General features: G+C 44.3%; 1 protein-coding gene across 4 annotated transcripts in view; it reads left to right on the forward strand.

Moving 5' to 3' along the window:
• LOC134355415 (solute carrier family 26 member 9-like) overlaps positions 1–17,609 on the forward strand; it is a 157,182-nt gene that overhangs the window by 64,485 nt on the left and 75,088 nt on the right. For all 4 annotated transcript variants that reach the window (XM_063065267.1, XM_063065263.1, XM_063065266.1 and 1 more), the window contains exons 4-7: positions 5,349–5,459; positions 11,017–11,192; positions 14,077–14,241; positions 14,340–14,492. In XM_063065267.1, the coding sequence (XP_062921337.1) occupies positions 5,349–5,459; positions 11,017–11,192; positions 14,077–14,241; positions 14,340–14,492 (605 nt within the window). The remainder of the gene's footprint in view (positions 1–5,348; positions 5,460–11,016; positions 11,193–14,076; positions 14,242–14,339; positions 14,493–17,609) is intronic.

Genomic DNA, 17,609 nt, shown 5'->3' on the forward strand with positions numbered 1-17,609 from the left:
TTCTTTATGTTTACTGTGTTTTTTGTTATGGTGCATCGGATCTGGAGAAAGAATAATTGTGTTCTCCTTTACATTGGTGTGCTGATGAATAGACAATAAGCTGTCTTGAATCTTCAATTCATTTACAAATCAGGATGGTGAGCAAACTGGACAGAAGCCAAATGTTCCCTTGTCCTACCAGGTGGTGGATTTGGGAAGTGCAGGTGAAGGAGCCTTGATATTTTGTGGCAGTTCACCTTATATCCACTACTAATGATGGGAACATTATCTCACCAACTCACTCAAATTCATCTTCAGGTGACAGACGATTACCACTTGTGTAATTTATCTCCAGAATTTTATGGAAAATTTACAAATTATATCAGAGGGTTGAAAGGAATTTGTCCTCTATCATACAAGTTAAATAAATGATTATATTGGTGTGTTGGAGGACAGATCTTCAACCATCAGGCTCCTGAATCAGTATGGATAACTTCACTCATTTCAGCCCTGAACTGTTTCCTCAACCTATGGCTCACATTCAATGGCTCTACAACTCATGTTCTCAATACTGTATTAGTTATTCACTTATTTTCTTTTTTTTTTGTATTTGTACAGTTTTGCACATTGGTTGTTTGTCAGTCATTGTTCGTTCGCAGTTTTTGATTGATTCTATTTTTTTTTTGATCTGCAGTGAATGCCTATAAGAAATTTCCCCATGATTAGGTCAGGAATAAATCAAGGCTTGCTGGGCGGTGTGGCTCGAAGGGCTGAAAGGGCCTATTCTGCACTGTATCTCAATAAATAAATAAACAAACAAACAAACATGTACATAGAACGATGTTAACTTATACAAACTTTGATAATACTTTGAACTTTGCTTCCAAAATTTGGTTGCATACAAGCCAACGCCTTTTGGAAGCAAAATACCGCATTATATATATTACTAAATCACCCAATTATCGCAATCCTAGGTTTTTTATTGTTATTAATTATAGAAAAGTACATATAGTGGAGGCAAGCTTATTAGAAGTAACTAAAGTGGAGGCATATAAGATAAGTGGATGGAGGGATCTGGAGGATCTGACACGGAGCAGGGTCAGGGAATGAAGGTTGAGGTAGATCATCCATAATCATAGAAAGAAAGGAGATACAGTCATATAGCATGGAAACACTCCAATTGGTCCAACTGGCCCATGCCAACCAAGATTTGCTGGTAACAATTTGCTGGTAATTGACCCATATTCCTCTAAATCAGGGGTTCCCAACCTGCAGTCCACAGACCCCTCAGATAATGGTAGGGGTCCATGGTATAAAAAACATTGGGACCACTGCTCTAAACCTTTCCTATTCATGTATCTGGCCAACCGTTTTTTATGAGCTGTTGTTGTATCGGTCACAACAATGTCTGCTGGCACTTCATTCCATCTGCCCACCATCCTCTGCATGAACTCAGGCCTCTTCTATATCTTTACCTCTTATTAATCTTAAGATTACTTAAATCTTATGCCCTTTGGTTTTTGTTTCCCCAACCCTGGGAAAAAGACTGTGTATTTACTCTATATGTGCCCCTCATGACGTTACACACCTGTAGAAGGTCATCTCCTCAGTCTTTTACACTCCAAGGAATAGCCTGCCCAACCTCTCTCTGTAGCACAGACACTCGAATGCTAACAAGATTCTCATCAATCTTCTGTGTAATCTTTCCAGCTAAGTCAGCAGTCCCCAACCACCGGGCCACAAAGCATGTGCTACCGGGCTGTGAGGAAATGATATGAGTCAGCTGCACCTTTCCTCATTCCCTGTCACGCCCACTGTTGAACTTAGTCCTACTCTATTGATCCCGAGGGAAATTGGTTTTTGTTACAGTTGCACCATAATTAATTAAATAGTAATAAAACCATAAATAATTAAATAGTAATATGTAAATTATGCCAGGAAATAAATCCAGGACCAGCCTATTGGCTCAGGGTGTCTGACCCTCCAAGGGAGGAGTTGTAAAGTTTGATGGCCACAGGCAGGAATGACTTCCTATGATGCTCAGTGTTGTATCTCGGTGGAATGAGTCTCTGGCTGAATGTACTCCTGTGCCCAACCAGTCCATTATGTAGTGGATGGGAGACATTGTCCAAGATGGCATGCAACTTGGACAGCATCCTCTTTTCAGACACCACCATCAGAGAGTCCAGTTCCATCCCCACAACATTACTGGCCTTATGAATGAGTTTGTTGATTCTGTTGGTGTCTGCTACCCTCAGCCTGCTGCCCCAGCACACAACAGCAAACATGATCGCATTGGCCACCACAGACTCGTAGAACATCCTCAGCATCGTCCGACCGATGTTAAAGTACCTCAGTCTCCTCAGGAAATAGAGACGGCTCTGACCCTTCTTGTAGACAGCCTCAGTATTCTTTGACCAGTCCAATTTATTGTCACTACGTATCCCCAAGTATTTGTAATCCTCCACCATGTCCACACTGACCCCCTGGATGGAAACAGGGGTCATCGGTGCCTTAGCCCTCCTCAGGTCTACCACCAGCAACTTAGTCTTTTTCACATTAAGCTGCAGATAATTCTGCTCACACCATGTGACAAGGTTTCCAACCATAGCCCTGTACTCAGCCTCATCTCCCTTGCTGATGCATCCAACTATGGCAGAGTCATCCGAAAACTTCTGAAGATGACAAGACTCTGTGCAGTAGTTGAAGTCAGAACATAGGGTTGCCAACTGTCCCATATTTGCCGGGACATCCCGTATATTGGGCTAAATTGGTTTATCCCATATGGGACCACTCTTGTCCCATATTTCCCCCGCTAAGGTAGAGCGTTCCTATGAAACCTTTCGTGTGGAAATGGCGTGAAGTGAAGAAGCAATTACCATTAATTTATATGGGAAAAATCTTTGAGCGTTCCCAGAACGAAAAAATAACCTAACAAATCATACCATATAACACATAAAAATGAAAATAAATAACACTAACATTTAGTAAAAGCAGGAATGATATGATAGGCACACAGCCTATATAAAGTAGAAATAATGTATGTACAGTATAGTCGGGAAGATGAAGGCAAAACCGATTTGTGGACAAAAAATTGGCACGTACGCACATGTGCACATCACATGCGCACGTGCACACAGGTGCCCGCGCAAGGCCTCATGGTCATGGTAGTCTTTCCTGGGGTAAAGTGTCCCGGGATGTGACTGCTACTTTTGTCCCTTATTTGGAAGTGAGAAAGTTGGCAACCCTAACTGTAAAAGACATGTTGAGGTGAGTTTAACCCTACTTGAACAAACCCCCCCCACCCCGCCGGCTCCCCGGTCGGCCGGTCCGCAAGAATATTGTCAATATTAAACCGGTCCGCGGTACAAAAAAGGTTGGGGAGCCCTGAGCTAAGTGATATCTTTTACATAACAGGGTAACCTAATCTGTGCACAAGGTTGGTGGTGTTGTGGATAGTGTAGAAGATTGTTGTAGGTTGCAATGAGACATTGAAAGGAAGCAGAGCGGGGCTGAGAAGTGGCAGATGGAGTTCAACCTTGAAAAGTGTGAAGTGATACACTTTGGAAGGTTGAATTTAAAGGTAGCATGCAGGGTTAATGGCATGATTCTTAGCAGTATGGAGGAACGGAGAGATCTTTGGGTCTACATCCATAGGTCTCTCAAGGTTGTTGTGCAAGTTCCTAAGGTTGTCAAGAAGGAGTAAGACGTAGTAGTCTTCATTAAACAAGAGCTACGAGGTAATGTTGTAGCTCTATAAAACCCTGATTGGACCACACTTGGAGTATTGTGTTCAGTTCTTGTCACTTTATAGGAAGGATATGGATTTAGATGGAATAAAGATATTTGCCAGGATGCTGCCTGGATTGGAGAGCATGTCTCATCAGGGTAGTTCAAAGTACATTTATTATCAAAGTACGTATACTATATACTTACTTGAGATTCATCTCCTTACAGGCAGCCGCAAAACAAAGAAACCCAATAGAACCCATTAAAACAGAAGACCGTCATACACATAGTGTGCAAAAAAAATCATGTGAACAATAAAAATAAGCAAATAACATTCAGAACTGAAGTTCACAATATTGAGTCCAGAGCCATGAAGCCAGTCACGGCTGATCCAGGAGGCATTAGTTGCAGGCCACAGCCTCAGTTCAGCGCAGAGCTGAGTAAACCTCAGAGCAGTGAGCTGAACACCGGCCTGTTCCTCATTTCCAGCCTGACACCCTGACCTTTTCAATCTAACCCAGCACTTAAATCAGACAAACTGTGGGTCGTTCCTCGCTCTCAGACCCAGGCACTGCCGCTTTGATATGCTCTTGGGCCCAGGCTTTGCTGCCTCACCTCGGTTCTGCTGCTTCGCTCCATGAATAGGGCTTTTCTCTTCAGAGCAAAGAAGGCTGAGAGGTGACTTGGTAGAGCTGTACAGATGATAAGGTGCATAGATAGAGTGGACAACCAGACACTTTTTCCCAGGGCGGAAATGGCTAATATGAAGGGAAGTAATTTTAAGGTGATTGGAGGAAAGTATAGTGCGTATGCCAGAGGTAAGTATTTTACACAGTGTGGTGTGTGTGCAGAATTCGCTGCTGGGGTGATGGTAGAGGCAGGTACATTCGGGAGGTATATGGGACTCTGGAATAGGCATATGGATGAAAGTAAAATGGGAGGCTATGTTGGAGGGAATGGTTAGATTGATCGTGGGGTAGGTTAAAAGGTCAGCACATGGGCTGAAGCGTCTGTTCTACAATGTAGTGTTCTACGTTTTATGTTCTAATCCTCCTTGTGCAGCCTCAGTGATGTGTACAACTGCAATATAATATTTCAAAGTCCAAAAGTTCAAATTAAATGCATTATCAAAGTACATATACTGTAGGTCACAATACAACCCTGAGATTTGTTTGCTTGCGGGCATACTCAGTAAACCTAAGAACCACAAATAGAATCAGTGAAAGACCACACCCAGCAGGGCAGAGGAACAACCAAAGTGCAAAAGTCAACAACCCTGTGCAGACACTAAAAGATAGAAATAATAATAATAAATAAATAAATAAATATCGAGACCCTGTGATGAAGAGTCCATGAAAGTGAGTCCATTGGTTTCCGGGAACATTTCAATGATGGGGCAAGTGAAGTTATCCCCTTTGGTTCAAGAGTTTGATGGTTGAGGCATTGTAACTGTTCATGAACCGGTTCAAATCCTATGCTCTTCTCTGACTAATGACAGCCAGTGAGCCATATTGAATGGTGGGGCAGGCTTGAGGGGCTGACTTCGGCTCATATTTTCTTGTGTGGTTCTGAAGGGGTGATTTATATTGCTTATAATTAGTAATAAGGAGCATTCCTGTATCATGTGCTTTATTTAACAGGCATGGCCTTTGCACTGCTTGCCAGTCTTCCACCAGTCAATGGACTGTACTCCTCGTTCTTCCCTCTTATCATCTACTTCTTCCTTGGAAGCATACACCACATGGTCCCAGGTTAGTTCACCTTGCTTTCTCTCTTCTTTCTGTTCATGTTTAGCCATCCAATTGTTTTAGCCCTCATGTTTGCCAAAATGTCAATCTTTTATGACTTGTTTTACAAAAACTTGGTTGAGATTTATTTGTGCCTATATTTCTGTTGCCTTCATTTTGACAATGGGACTCTTTTTCACAATGTCCTACAATTCCCTCAACCAACCAGTCAAGCCAGTAGGCAGTAAGACCCTTCACTGGCCTCACGAGTCAGCAAGGAAGTCATGAAAACAGCAGATACTAAAGTGACACTGTGAGCCAGTCAGCTCTAGTAGAGAAGATCAGGTGAATGTTTCAGGTGAAGAAACAGAAGAGATAGTGGTCCAAAAATTCTCCTGCATACCACTGTTCAGTAAAGGCAAAGATTCTAACTTAATGGGGGTCCAATTCGTGCAGCTGCCTGTAAGGAGTGCACTTGTTTTCCCTCTGACTGCGTGGTTTTTTTTTCTGGTGCTCCAATTTCAAAGGTATATGGTTAGGGTTCGTGAGTTGTGGGTATGCTATGTTGACACTGGAATTGTGGTGACACTTGTGGGCTTGTGACTGTGAATGACTTGAATAACTGTGTCATGATGCAATTGATGCATTTAGTCATAGTCATATTTTATTGATCCGGGGGGAAATTGGTTTTCATTACAGTTGCACCATAAATAATTAAATAGTAATAAAACCATAAATAGTTAAATTAAATTATGCCAGGAAATAAGTCCAGGACCAGCCTATTGGCACAAGGGTGTCTGACCCTCCAAGGGAGGAGTTGTAAAGTTTGGTGGCCACAGGCAGGAATGACTTCCTATGACGCTCTGTGTTGCATCTCGGTGGAATGAGTCTCTGGTTGAATGTACTCCTATGCCCAACCAGTCCATTATGTAGTGGATGGGAGACATTGTCCAAGATGGCATGCAACTTGGACAGCAAACAACACAAATTCTGCAGATGCTGGAAATTCAAGCAACACACATCAAAGTTGCTGGTAAACGCAGCAGGCCAAGCAGCATCTCTAGGAAGAGGTGCAGTGGACGTTTCAGGCCGAGACCCTTCGTCAGGACTAACTGAAGGAAGAGTGAGTAAGGGATTTGAAAGTTGGAGGGGGAGGGGGAGATCCAAAATGATAGGAGAAGACAGGAGGGGGAGGGATAGAGCCAAGAGCTGGACAGGTGATAGGCAAAAGGGGATATGAGAGGATCATGGGACAGGAGGTCAGGGAAGAAAGACAAGGGGGGGGGGACCCAGAGGATGGGCAAGAGGTATATTCAGAGGGACAGTGAGAAAAAGGAGAGTGAGAGAAAGAATGTGTGCATAAAAATGAGTAACAGATGGGGTACGAGGGGGAGGTGGGGCCTTAGCGGAAGTTAGAGAAGTCGATGTTCATGCCATCAGGTTGGAGGCTACCCAGACGGAATTTAAGGTGTTGTTCCTCCAACCTGAGTGTGGCTTCATCTTTACAGTAGAGGAGGCCGTGGATAGACATGTCAGAATGGGAATGGGATGTGGAATGAAAATGTGTGGCCACTGGGAGATCCTGCTTTCTCTGGCAGACAGAGCGTAGATGTTCAGCAAAGCGGTCTCCCAGTCTGTGTCGGATCTTGCCAATATATAAAAGGCCACATCGGGAGCACCGGACGCAGTATATCACCCCAGTCGACTCACAGGTGAAGTGTTGCCTCACCTGGAAGGACTGTTTGGGGCCCTGAATGGTGGTAAGGGAGGAAGTGTAAGGGCAAGTGTAGCACTTGTTCCGCTTACACGGATAAGTGCCAGGAGGGAGATCAGTGGGGAGGGATGGGGGGGACGAATGGACAAGGGAGTTGTGTAGGGAGCGATCCCTATGGAATGCAGAGAGAGGGGGGGAGGGAAAGATGTGCTTAGTGGTGGGATCCTGTTGGAGGTGGCGGAAGTTACGGAGAATAATATGTTGGACCCGGAGGCTGGTGGGGTGGTAGGTGAGGACCAGGGGAACCCTATTCCTAGTGCGGTGGCGGGAGGATGGAGTGAGAGCAGATGTACGTGAAATGGGGGAGATGCGTTTAAGAGCAGAGTTGATAGTGGAGGAAGGGAAGCCCCTTTCTTTAAAAAAGGAAGACATCTCCCTCGTCCTAGAATGAAAAGCCTCATCCTGAGAGCAGATGCGGCGGAGACGGAGGAATTGCGAGAAGGGGATGGCGTTTTTGCAAGAGACAGGGTGAGAAGAGGAATAGTCCAGATAGCTGTGAGAGTCAGTAGGCTTATAGTAGGCATCAGTGGATAAGCTGTCTCCAGAGACAGAGACAGAAAGATCTAGAAAGGGGAGGGAGGTGTCGGAAATGGACCAGGTAAACTTGAGGGCAGGGTGAAAGTTGGAGGCAAAGTTGGACAGCATCCGCTTTTCAGACACCACTGTCAGAGAGTCCAGTTCCATCCCCACAACATCACTGGCGTTACGAATGAGTTTGTTGATTCTGTTGGTGTCTGCTACCCTCAGCCTGCTGCCCCAGCACACAACAGCAAACATGATCACACTGGCCACCACAGACTCGTAGAACATCCTCAGCATTGTCTAGCAGATGTTAAAGGACCTCAGTCTCCTCAGGAAATAGAGACGGCTCTGACCCTTCTTGTAGACAGCCTCAGTGTTCTTTGACCAGTCCAGTTTATTGTCAATTCGTATCCCCAGGTATCTGTAATCCTCCACCATGTCCACACTGACCCTCTGGATGGAAACAGGGGTCACCGGTGCCTTAGCTGTATGTTTCAATGTATATGTGACAAATTAAACTAATCTGAAAGAAATTGTCTTTGAGTATAGTCATCATCCCTCACCAGGAAACTATCTTCAGTTGTGGTGTCATTGCAGAGTAGAAGAAGGTCACCTTGTCCCCCCCACCCCCGAGCTGGGGCTCACAAAACTCCCTGTCACCATTTGGTATAAGAAGTTAGAAATGAGAACCAGTGTGGCAGATTTTTAATTGAGGTTACTGTTTGCCTTTGTGGGTAGTGATTTGGCTTGTGACTCTCTGGAACTTGCTGCCCCTCATGGTTATGGAGGCCAGAACTTTGAGGAGGTGTTAAAAGAAGAGATAGCTACAGTTTTGAAAGATCATTGGGAAACTGGCACAGATGAGGAGATAGTCCATTGAGACTATGTTGGTGCTCAGTCCCATCAATCTCATTCCTCCACTCCCTTCCCTGTAATCTATTGCCTTCTTACACACATCAATCAATTCCACACAATTCTTCTACCAACCCACAACTCTTTTGGGATTTGGGGAGAAACCAGAGCATCCGGGGAAACCTACAGGGTGACTGAGAATGTGTGGATTCCACCTACACTCACTGCACTGGAGGTCAGGTCATTCCCCTTTATTCCCACAATAAATATGGAACACTTAGAACATTACAGCACAGCACAGGCCCTTCGGCCCAAGACTATTTAACCTACACTGTGATCACCCTGACATAGTCCTCCATTGTGCCTATCTTAATGCCCATAATGTATCTGACTCTACCACCACCCCTGGTAGATGGCTGTTGCTGGGACGACTCTTTGGAACTACTGCATAGACGGTTGTGGGTGTAGCTCAGCATATCACTAAAACCAGCCACCCTTCCATGGGTTCTCTCTGCATTTCTTGCTGCCTCGGTAAATCAGCCAGCATAATAAACCGCGCCTCCCCCCCCCCCCTTTCTGGACATTCTCTCTTCTCCCCACCCCCCTCACTTCCATCAGACGAAAGATGCAAGTGCTTGACAACACACACTGCCAGGCCCAAAGGGAACTCATGTCCTGCTGTTATAAGACTACTGAAAGGACCTTTTGCGTGACTACTTTAAATTAAACTTGTCTATTATTATCACATATGCTGAAGTACAGAAAAAAAAACTTCCATGCCATTCATACAGATTATTTCATCACGTCAGTAGCTCAAGGTAATACAGGGGAAAACAATGACAGAATGCAGAATGAAGTGTAAACAGAGAAAGTCCAGTGCAGACAGACAATAAGCTATAAAACCAGGACAGGGTAGATTGTAGAAGAGTCCATCTCATCATACAGATGACCTCATAAGATCATCATAAAGATGAACACTTATCTTCACAAACTATCTCATCATAACTCTTGCACCTTATTGTCTGACAGCATTGCTTTTCCTCTGAACTGTACAATACATCCTGCATTAAAAATTCAAAGGTCAAAGTAAATTTTATTATCAAAGAACATATATGTCATCATATACAACCCCAAGATTCATTTTCTTGTGGGTATACTCAACAAATCTATAGAATAATAACTATAACAGAATCAATGAAATTCTGCCCAACCAGGGTGTTCAACCAGAGAGCAGAAGGCAACAAACTGTGCAAATGCAAAAAGAAGAAACAATAATAATAAAAATAAATAAATAAATATCGATAACATGAGTTGAAGAGACCTTGAAAGAGAGTTCATAGGTTGTGGGAGCATTTCAGTGACGGGGCAAGTAAGGTTGAGTGAAGTTATCCCCTTTGGTTCAAGAGTCTGATGATTGAGGGGTAATAACTGTTCCTGGGCCTGGTGGTGCAAGTCCTGAGGCTCTTGTACCTTCTTCCTGATGAGAAGAGAGCATGACCTGGGTGGTGGGGGTCCCTGTTGATGAGTGCTGCTTTCCTGCGACAGCGTTTCATGTCGATGTGTTCAATGGTGGGGAGAGCTTTACCTGTAATGGACTGGGCCGTATCTACTAATTTTTGTAGGATTTTCTGTGCAAGGGCATTGGTGTTTCCATACCAGGCTGTGATGCAGACAGTCTATATACTCTCCATCACACATCTATAGAAGTTTATCAAAGTTCTAGATGTCATGCTGAGTCTCTGCAGACTCCTGAGGAAGTAGAGGTGCTACTGTGCTTTCTTCAAAATTGCACTTTTTGCTGGCCCCAGGACAGGTCCTCAGAAATAATAATATGTAGGAATTTAAAATTGATGCCCCTCTCCACTTCCAATCCTCCAATGAGGAATGTCTCATGGACTTCTAGTTTCTTTCTCCTAAATCCTTATTCAGTTCCTTGGCCTTGCTGACCTTGTGCGAGAGGTTGCTGTTATGACACCAGTCAGCCAGGTTTTATGTCTCCCTTCTGTATGCTGATGCATCACCATTTTTGATTTGGCCAATGACAGTGGTGTCATCAGCAAACTTGCATATGGTATTGGAGCTGTGCTTAGCCGCACAGTCACAAGTGTAAAGTGAATAGAGCAAGGGGGGGCTAACCACACAGCCTTGCGGTGCACCTGTGCTGATGGAAATCAGTGAGGAAATGTGGTCGCCAATCCGAACTGGCTGTTTTTCTGTGGTAGTGCCTCAGTGTACTGAAGTTTAGAGATGATCAGCTGGATGGCATCCAAAACTAAGTTTCTCAGTGTATCTTGGGACCTATGACAATACTAAATCAATACCAACACCAACAGTGTACATGTGCTTGTAGATCTGTGGAAATTATGAATGACAGACAGAAATCGTACTTCTGCAGCTCGATATGACTTTATGTCTGGTGCGGGTTTCTAACAGGTACATTTGCTGTGTTGAGCATCATTGTCGGGAATGTGGTTCAAACCCTGGCTCCAGTCGAGAAGTTTCAACACTTCAATGAAACTCTGAATGAGACGGTGACGGACATCACTGCCATGAATGCTGAGCGCATGCACATATCAGGAACCCTGACGTGTTTAACAGCTATCATACAGGTAAAAAGTTCATACAAGCCTCTGGCAGATAAACGTAAAGTGGAATGCAATACAGATTTAACAAGCTCTTTAGGACAGTGTAGGAGAAAGATAACAAATTACTACAGCTCTAATGCAGCTGAAAGTTCATGGATAAGTTTGTGGATATTTGGGGAGGTTACTATGTAATCACTTGGACCAACCCACAGGGAGTATGTTGGGACCATTTATGATATATAGCTGTTGATTTCTGCTATGATTTCCTTTCTGATAATCACTGGCATTTCAGGTTAGGAACCATAAACACAAGAGGTTCTGCAGATGGTGGAAACCCAGAGCAACACACACAAAATGCCAGAGGAACTCGGCAGGTTAAGCAGCATCTGTGTGGGGAGGGGGATTGGAAATAGGTGCTGACTGTTTATTCCACTCCATAGAAGCTGCCTTACTTGCCGAGTCCTCTAGTATTTTGTATTCTTGTTTATTTTATTAAGAGATACAGCATGGTAACAGGCCATCCTGGCCTGACAAACCTGTGCGCCCAATTACACCTGAATAACCAATGGGTTGCTCCTTACACACAAAATGCTGGCGGAACTCAGCAGGTCAGGCAGCATCTGTGGAGGGAAATAAGCAGTCAACATTTTGGGTCCTGTTGAAGCCTGAAACATGCGTTTATTGTGATAAAGTCATTAACTCGCAGCTCCTGTGACCTGGTCTCCACCTTGACTGATCTCTGGGATGCTATATGGTGCCTGTACAAACTCAGCAGGTCAGGCAGCACCTATGAAGAGGAGTCAAAAGTTGTTGTTTTGGGCCAAGATCCTTCATCAGGACTGGAAAGGAAGGGGATAGAAGCCAGAATAAGAAGTTGGGAGGGGAGGAGAAGGAGTACAAGCTGGCAGGGGAGAAGTGAGACTAGGTGAGGGGAAAGGTGGGAGGGTGGGGTAGGGGGAATGAAGTGAGAGGCTGGGAGGTGATAGGTGGAAGAGGTACAGGGCTGAAGAAGAAGGAATCTGATAGGAGAAGAGAGTGGACCATGGGAAAAAGAAAAGTACGAGGGGCACAGAAGTTGCTAGGGAACAAGCTGGGAAATTTGTCCCGTTGTTTCAACCAAACCTGACCTTGTTGTGTTGAGCCACAGTTTGATTTATTTCCTTTTGCTGGTCCAACCTGCCATTCTTTGAAGAAAAGTCCTTGGGACTTTTCACATCAGCTGAAGGAATTGAGAGAGCCTCAGTTTAATGGCTTGTCAGAAGATGTCACCTCACTGGAATACCTTGGATATAGGTTCCCTGATCTGAAATGAGTCTTGAATTCACAAAGTGAGGGTACAGTAACCTACTGTTCAAACAGCTGCTATGGCAGCTCCAGAACTGGACCATTAATCTAGTGACACCGATTCGAATCCCATCATGTTAACTAGGGAATTTAAATTCAATTAGAATCATAGTGCACTACAGCACAGAAACAGGCCCTACAACCCATCTTGTCCAAGCTGAACGATTATTCTGCTTAGTTCCATTGACCTGTGCCTGGTCTTTAGCCCTTCATACCCCTCCCATTCATGTACTTATCTAAACTTCTCTTAAATGTTGAAATCAAATCTGCATCCACCACTTACGCTGGCAGCTTGTTCCACTCTCTCACCACCCTGTGAGTGAAAAAGTTCCCTCCCATGTTCCACTGAAACATTTCACCTTTCACCCTTAACCCATGACCTCTAGTCTCACCCAACGTCGATGGGAAAAGACTGCTTATATTTACCTATCTTATAATTTTATACACCTCTATCAAATCTCTCCTCATTCTCCTACACTCCAAGGCAAAAATTAAGAGTATTTTTTAAATGCAGGTATCAATGATAGTGGGCCAGAAGCCAGTGGGTTGTCATTAGTAAAATCATCTGATCTGTTAATGTCCTTTGGGGCTCATTCATTCACTATGTACCATGTCGTATGTCATGGGCGACCATGGACATACCCATGACCTTGATCGTTCTTGGCAATTTTTTCTGCAGAAGTGGTTTGCCATTGCCGCCTTCTGGGCAGTGTCTTTACAAGATGGGTGACCCCAGCCATTGTCAATACTCTTCAGAGATTGTTCGCCTGTCGTTAGTGCTCACATAACCAGGACTTGTGATATGCACCAGCTGCTTATACAACCATCCACCATCTGCACACACAGCCCTCACTGGGGGTGGGGGCGCTAAGCAGGTGCTACACTTTGCCCAAGGGTGACCTCTAGACTAGTGGAGGGAAGGAGTGCTTACACCTCCTATGGTAGAAATGTATCTCCACCCTGCCACCCACCCTTTGGGACTAAGGGGAGTAAATCTGTTCCCTTTATCAATTTTGGTCTCAATATCATTCCAGACCCATCAATATGCTTCTTACTGCTTCTCAGATGCCTCAATAAACAAAGTATTTTGAAAAAAATACATTGGGTCAGGCAGCATCTGAGGAAGGAAATGGGCGATTGATGATTAGGTCAAGACCCTTCATCTGGCCAGAGATGATAGAGGGGAAATAGCAGAATAAAGATACTGAGATAAAGAGCGACACAAGAACCGACAAGTGATAGGTGGACTTAGGTAAGGAGGGGTGATAGGCAGAAGAGGGAGGATCTGGGTGGTGGGTAAATTATCCCTGGTGTAGGAAGTGGAAGGAGAATCAGGGTAGAGTTGATTGGCGCATATTAGTCAATCTCAAGGGAACTCAGGGGAAATGTGTGGAGGAATAGGATTGATGAAATTGAAAGCCAACATTGAACTAAAGGACCAAATGGCCTCTATTATATCAGGCTGTGAGCTCCTTGGTCAGAGGGACAGTTCAGAACTTCTCCTTGTTCATGCTCCATGATTCACTGTTAACACTTACCGACAATCTCTCTTGTTAATCAACAGATTTGTCTAGGCTTCGTTCAGTTTGGCTTTATTTCAATTTACCTCTCCGAATCATTTATCAGAGGATTCATGACGGCAGCCGGGCTGCAGATCTTGATCTCAGTGTTGAAGTATATATTTGGTCTGTCTATCCATGCCTACAGTGGTCCTTTGGCAATAATATATGTAAGTACAGGTCTGGCCGCCAATGAGTGCCTACGTATTTTGTCACCTGAGTTTTCCATGTTAACATTGCTCACCTTACTGTTGCTTGCTTTAACCAGACATTCATAGACATCTGCAAAAACCTTCCCAAAACCAATGTGGCTTCACTGATTTACGCTCTGATCAGCAGTGTGGTCTTATTCGCTGTGAAAGAGATCAACGTCAGATTTAAGCACAAGCTTCCATTTCCCATCCCAATGGAAATCATCATTGTAAGTAATACGTTCCAACTCCATCCATTCCTTGACCTTGCTCTGAATCACAGTCATGACTATTCACTACACTGGACAACAAATTTTTTTTTTGGAAGTGTTGCTTCCTCAGAATTTTTCATTGTTTATGGTAGACCACTTGAAGCCGAACACAAATATAATTTCAGACTACATGTATAACAAGGAACTTGGACAAACAAAATATTAATTTTTATAAAATAGAATGGGTTTAATTGCATAACGGTGCTGTTGCTTTGCAACAGTTCAACTAAGCTGAAAATGTTTTGTGGATGATTTTCATTTGTACTCAGTGTCTGAGGCTTCTTGCTTAAGTGCCCAATAATAATCAGCCAGCATTGATGGATTCCATTTGGCCTGATGCTGTTTCACCATGACCGCAATGTCCTGGTGAAACGTTTCACCATGCTCATCGCTGACAGTGCCAAGATTTACAGGGAAGAAATCTGAATGGGAATGCAGAGTTTGACTCTTGAGTGACGTGTTGCATTCATGGTTTTGTATGCTTGAAGTATGTTGTCTACCGGTAGTTTGGTGCTCTGTAGTTACCCAGAAAATTTTCAACAACATCCTTGAATGCCTTCCATGCGATTTTCTCTGGTGGCACTAGAAGTTCTTTGAATTGCCTGTCATTGATGACCTGTTTGATTTGTGGATCAAAAAAAGCCTTCCTTATTCTTTGCATCAGTTATTCTGACTTGAAATATGAATTGAAATAACAAATGTAGGTGATTTCAAAATAGAAATGGTGCCTGATGGGGAAACTTCATGACTTTCATGACCAGCTGCCCAAAATCCATAAGGTACACACAAAAGTATTCAGGAAGCAAAATCTTTGTTGTTCAGTTACCCATCACTGTCAGGATCTGCATAGCTGCTGATGAGGGGTGAACCTCCCTGACGGAGACACATAAAGGCTTAGTGAGCCAATGATAAATTATTATTTCATTATTATTGTTGTCACATGGATTGAGGTACAGTGAACAATTTTATTTTGCATGCCATCCATGCAGATTAAGGATTCAAAGATTCAAAGTACGTTTATTATCAAAGTATGCATGTAGTATACAACCCTGAGATTCATCTTCCCCACAGCCAGCCATGAAACAAAGAAAACCATGCAACCCATTCAAGGAAAAGCATCAAACCCCCTCCCCACACGCAAAGAAAAACAAATCATGCAAATGACAAAAAAGAGCGAGAAACACAGAATATAAAGCATAAAATCAAAAGATTCTAGGCATATTCAGTTCAGTTCATTCTGGCACTGTGTTGTTCATTATCTGCAGGCTGTCCCGATCAAAATTGCCCAAAATAGCAACAAGAAAAGAAGCAACACGCACAAAATGCTGGAGGAACTCAGCAGGCCAGGCAGCATTGATGGAAAAAAGCACAGTCAACATTTTGGGCCGAAACCCTTAGGCAGACCATTTTATTGTAACAGTGCATTGGGGTAGTGCAGATGAAAGCAATAAGAGAGTAAAGTGTGAAGTGTTATAGTTATAGAGAGAGTGCATTGCAGTTAGACAAAGAGCAAGGTCATAACAATGTAGATTGTGAGGCCCAGAGTCCATCTTTAAGATAAAGATAAAGATAAAAGTTAGCTTTATTTGTCACATGTACATCAAAACCTACAGTGGAATGTGTTGTTTCCATCACAGACCGAGGATGTGCCACCTAGCTTGCCCACAATTAGTAAACCCTTACTGACCTGTATGTCTTTGGTATGTGGGAGGAAACCAGAGTAACTGGAGGAAACCCACATGGTCACAGGAAGAATGTACAAACTCCTTATAGAGAGCATCAGGAATTGAACCCTGATCATCGGCGAAGTAAAACTCTTTAACTACTGTGTTATCCCATTGCACAAGAGGCCCACTCAACAGGGAATAGAAGCTGTCCTTGAACCTGGTTGTACGTGCTTTCAGGTGTAAGGGGGTGAATCGGCCGTGATCGTATAGTGGTTAGTACTCTGCGTTGTGGCTGCAGCAACCTCGGGGACTCCTTCAACTCTCGCCACAGTCTCAGCAGCTACCGATCGAGGGAATGAAGAAGAATGTGGGGTCATCCACATACCCCAACCAGTCCTGCAGACACACAACACACACATACACAGATACACACAGTGACAGTGCTCCCCAAACAGTGGACCTTACGCCCGTCCCATAGGCGCTACATAGGCTAACCTATCTGGGAGCTTCTTAACCCTCCGAGACCTCCGTACCCCCTCACCTAAACCCAAAAGGCTCAGACACTACTAGGGATACCTCGGGCCTGCTTGCCAACTCCTCTCTCACTCAGGCCACCATTACAGCTCGGAGCCCCCTGTCCCATGTCCGGGGCCCCGCTTCTTTTCATTCCTCCTGATCCTGCCGTAACTCAGACTGCCCACAGCTAGCCCTCCCCACTACACCTGACTCAGTGGGAGAAGGGCCAAAGGTCTCTTCCTCAATCACGGGGAAGTTAGCAAAAGGCAGCATGTACCACATGTCCAGCACATCATCCTTCAAATCCGTATTCTTCCTCATTCCCTCGATCGGTAGCTGCTGAGACTGTGGCGAGAGTCGAAGGAGTCCCCGAGGTTGCTGCGGCCACAACGCAGAGTTCTAACCACTATACGATCACGGCCGATTCACCCCCTTACACAGGCTTTTATCCCTTCTGCCCAATGAGAGTGGGTAGAAGAGAGAATGTCTGGGGTGGGAGGGTCTTTGATGATGTTGCCTGCCTTACTGAGGCAGTGAGAGGTGCAGAGAGAGTCATGGAGTGGAGGCTGGTTTCTATAATTTTTTTTTGATGACGCATAACCCAAATCTTAATGCAACCTGAAACATTGACTATGCCTTTCCCTCCGGCATCCTGGATGCTGCCTGACCCACTGAGTTCCTCCTAAAGATAGCTCATGGTTCTAGATTCCAGCATTTGCCGTCTAATGTGTCTCCACACACAAGCCTGTGCTGCTTAACCTGGACTCAGGTGGGGAGGTAAACAGGGAGTTACATATTGGATTTTGTGGCTTCATGAAATGGAGGTTACCAACTCAGACAACCTTGGTAGGGTCTCTGGAATCTCAAATAGAAACAGTCAGCGGGTCAAGCA

The sequence above is a fragment of the Mobula hypostoma genome, chromosome 13, assembly GCF_963921235.1.
Source record: "Mobula hypostoma chromosome 13, sMobHyp1.1, whole genome shotgun sequence".
Lineage (NCBI taxonomy): Eukaryota > Metazoa > Chordata > Chondrichthyes > Myliobatiformes > Myliobatidae > Mobula > Mobula hypostoma.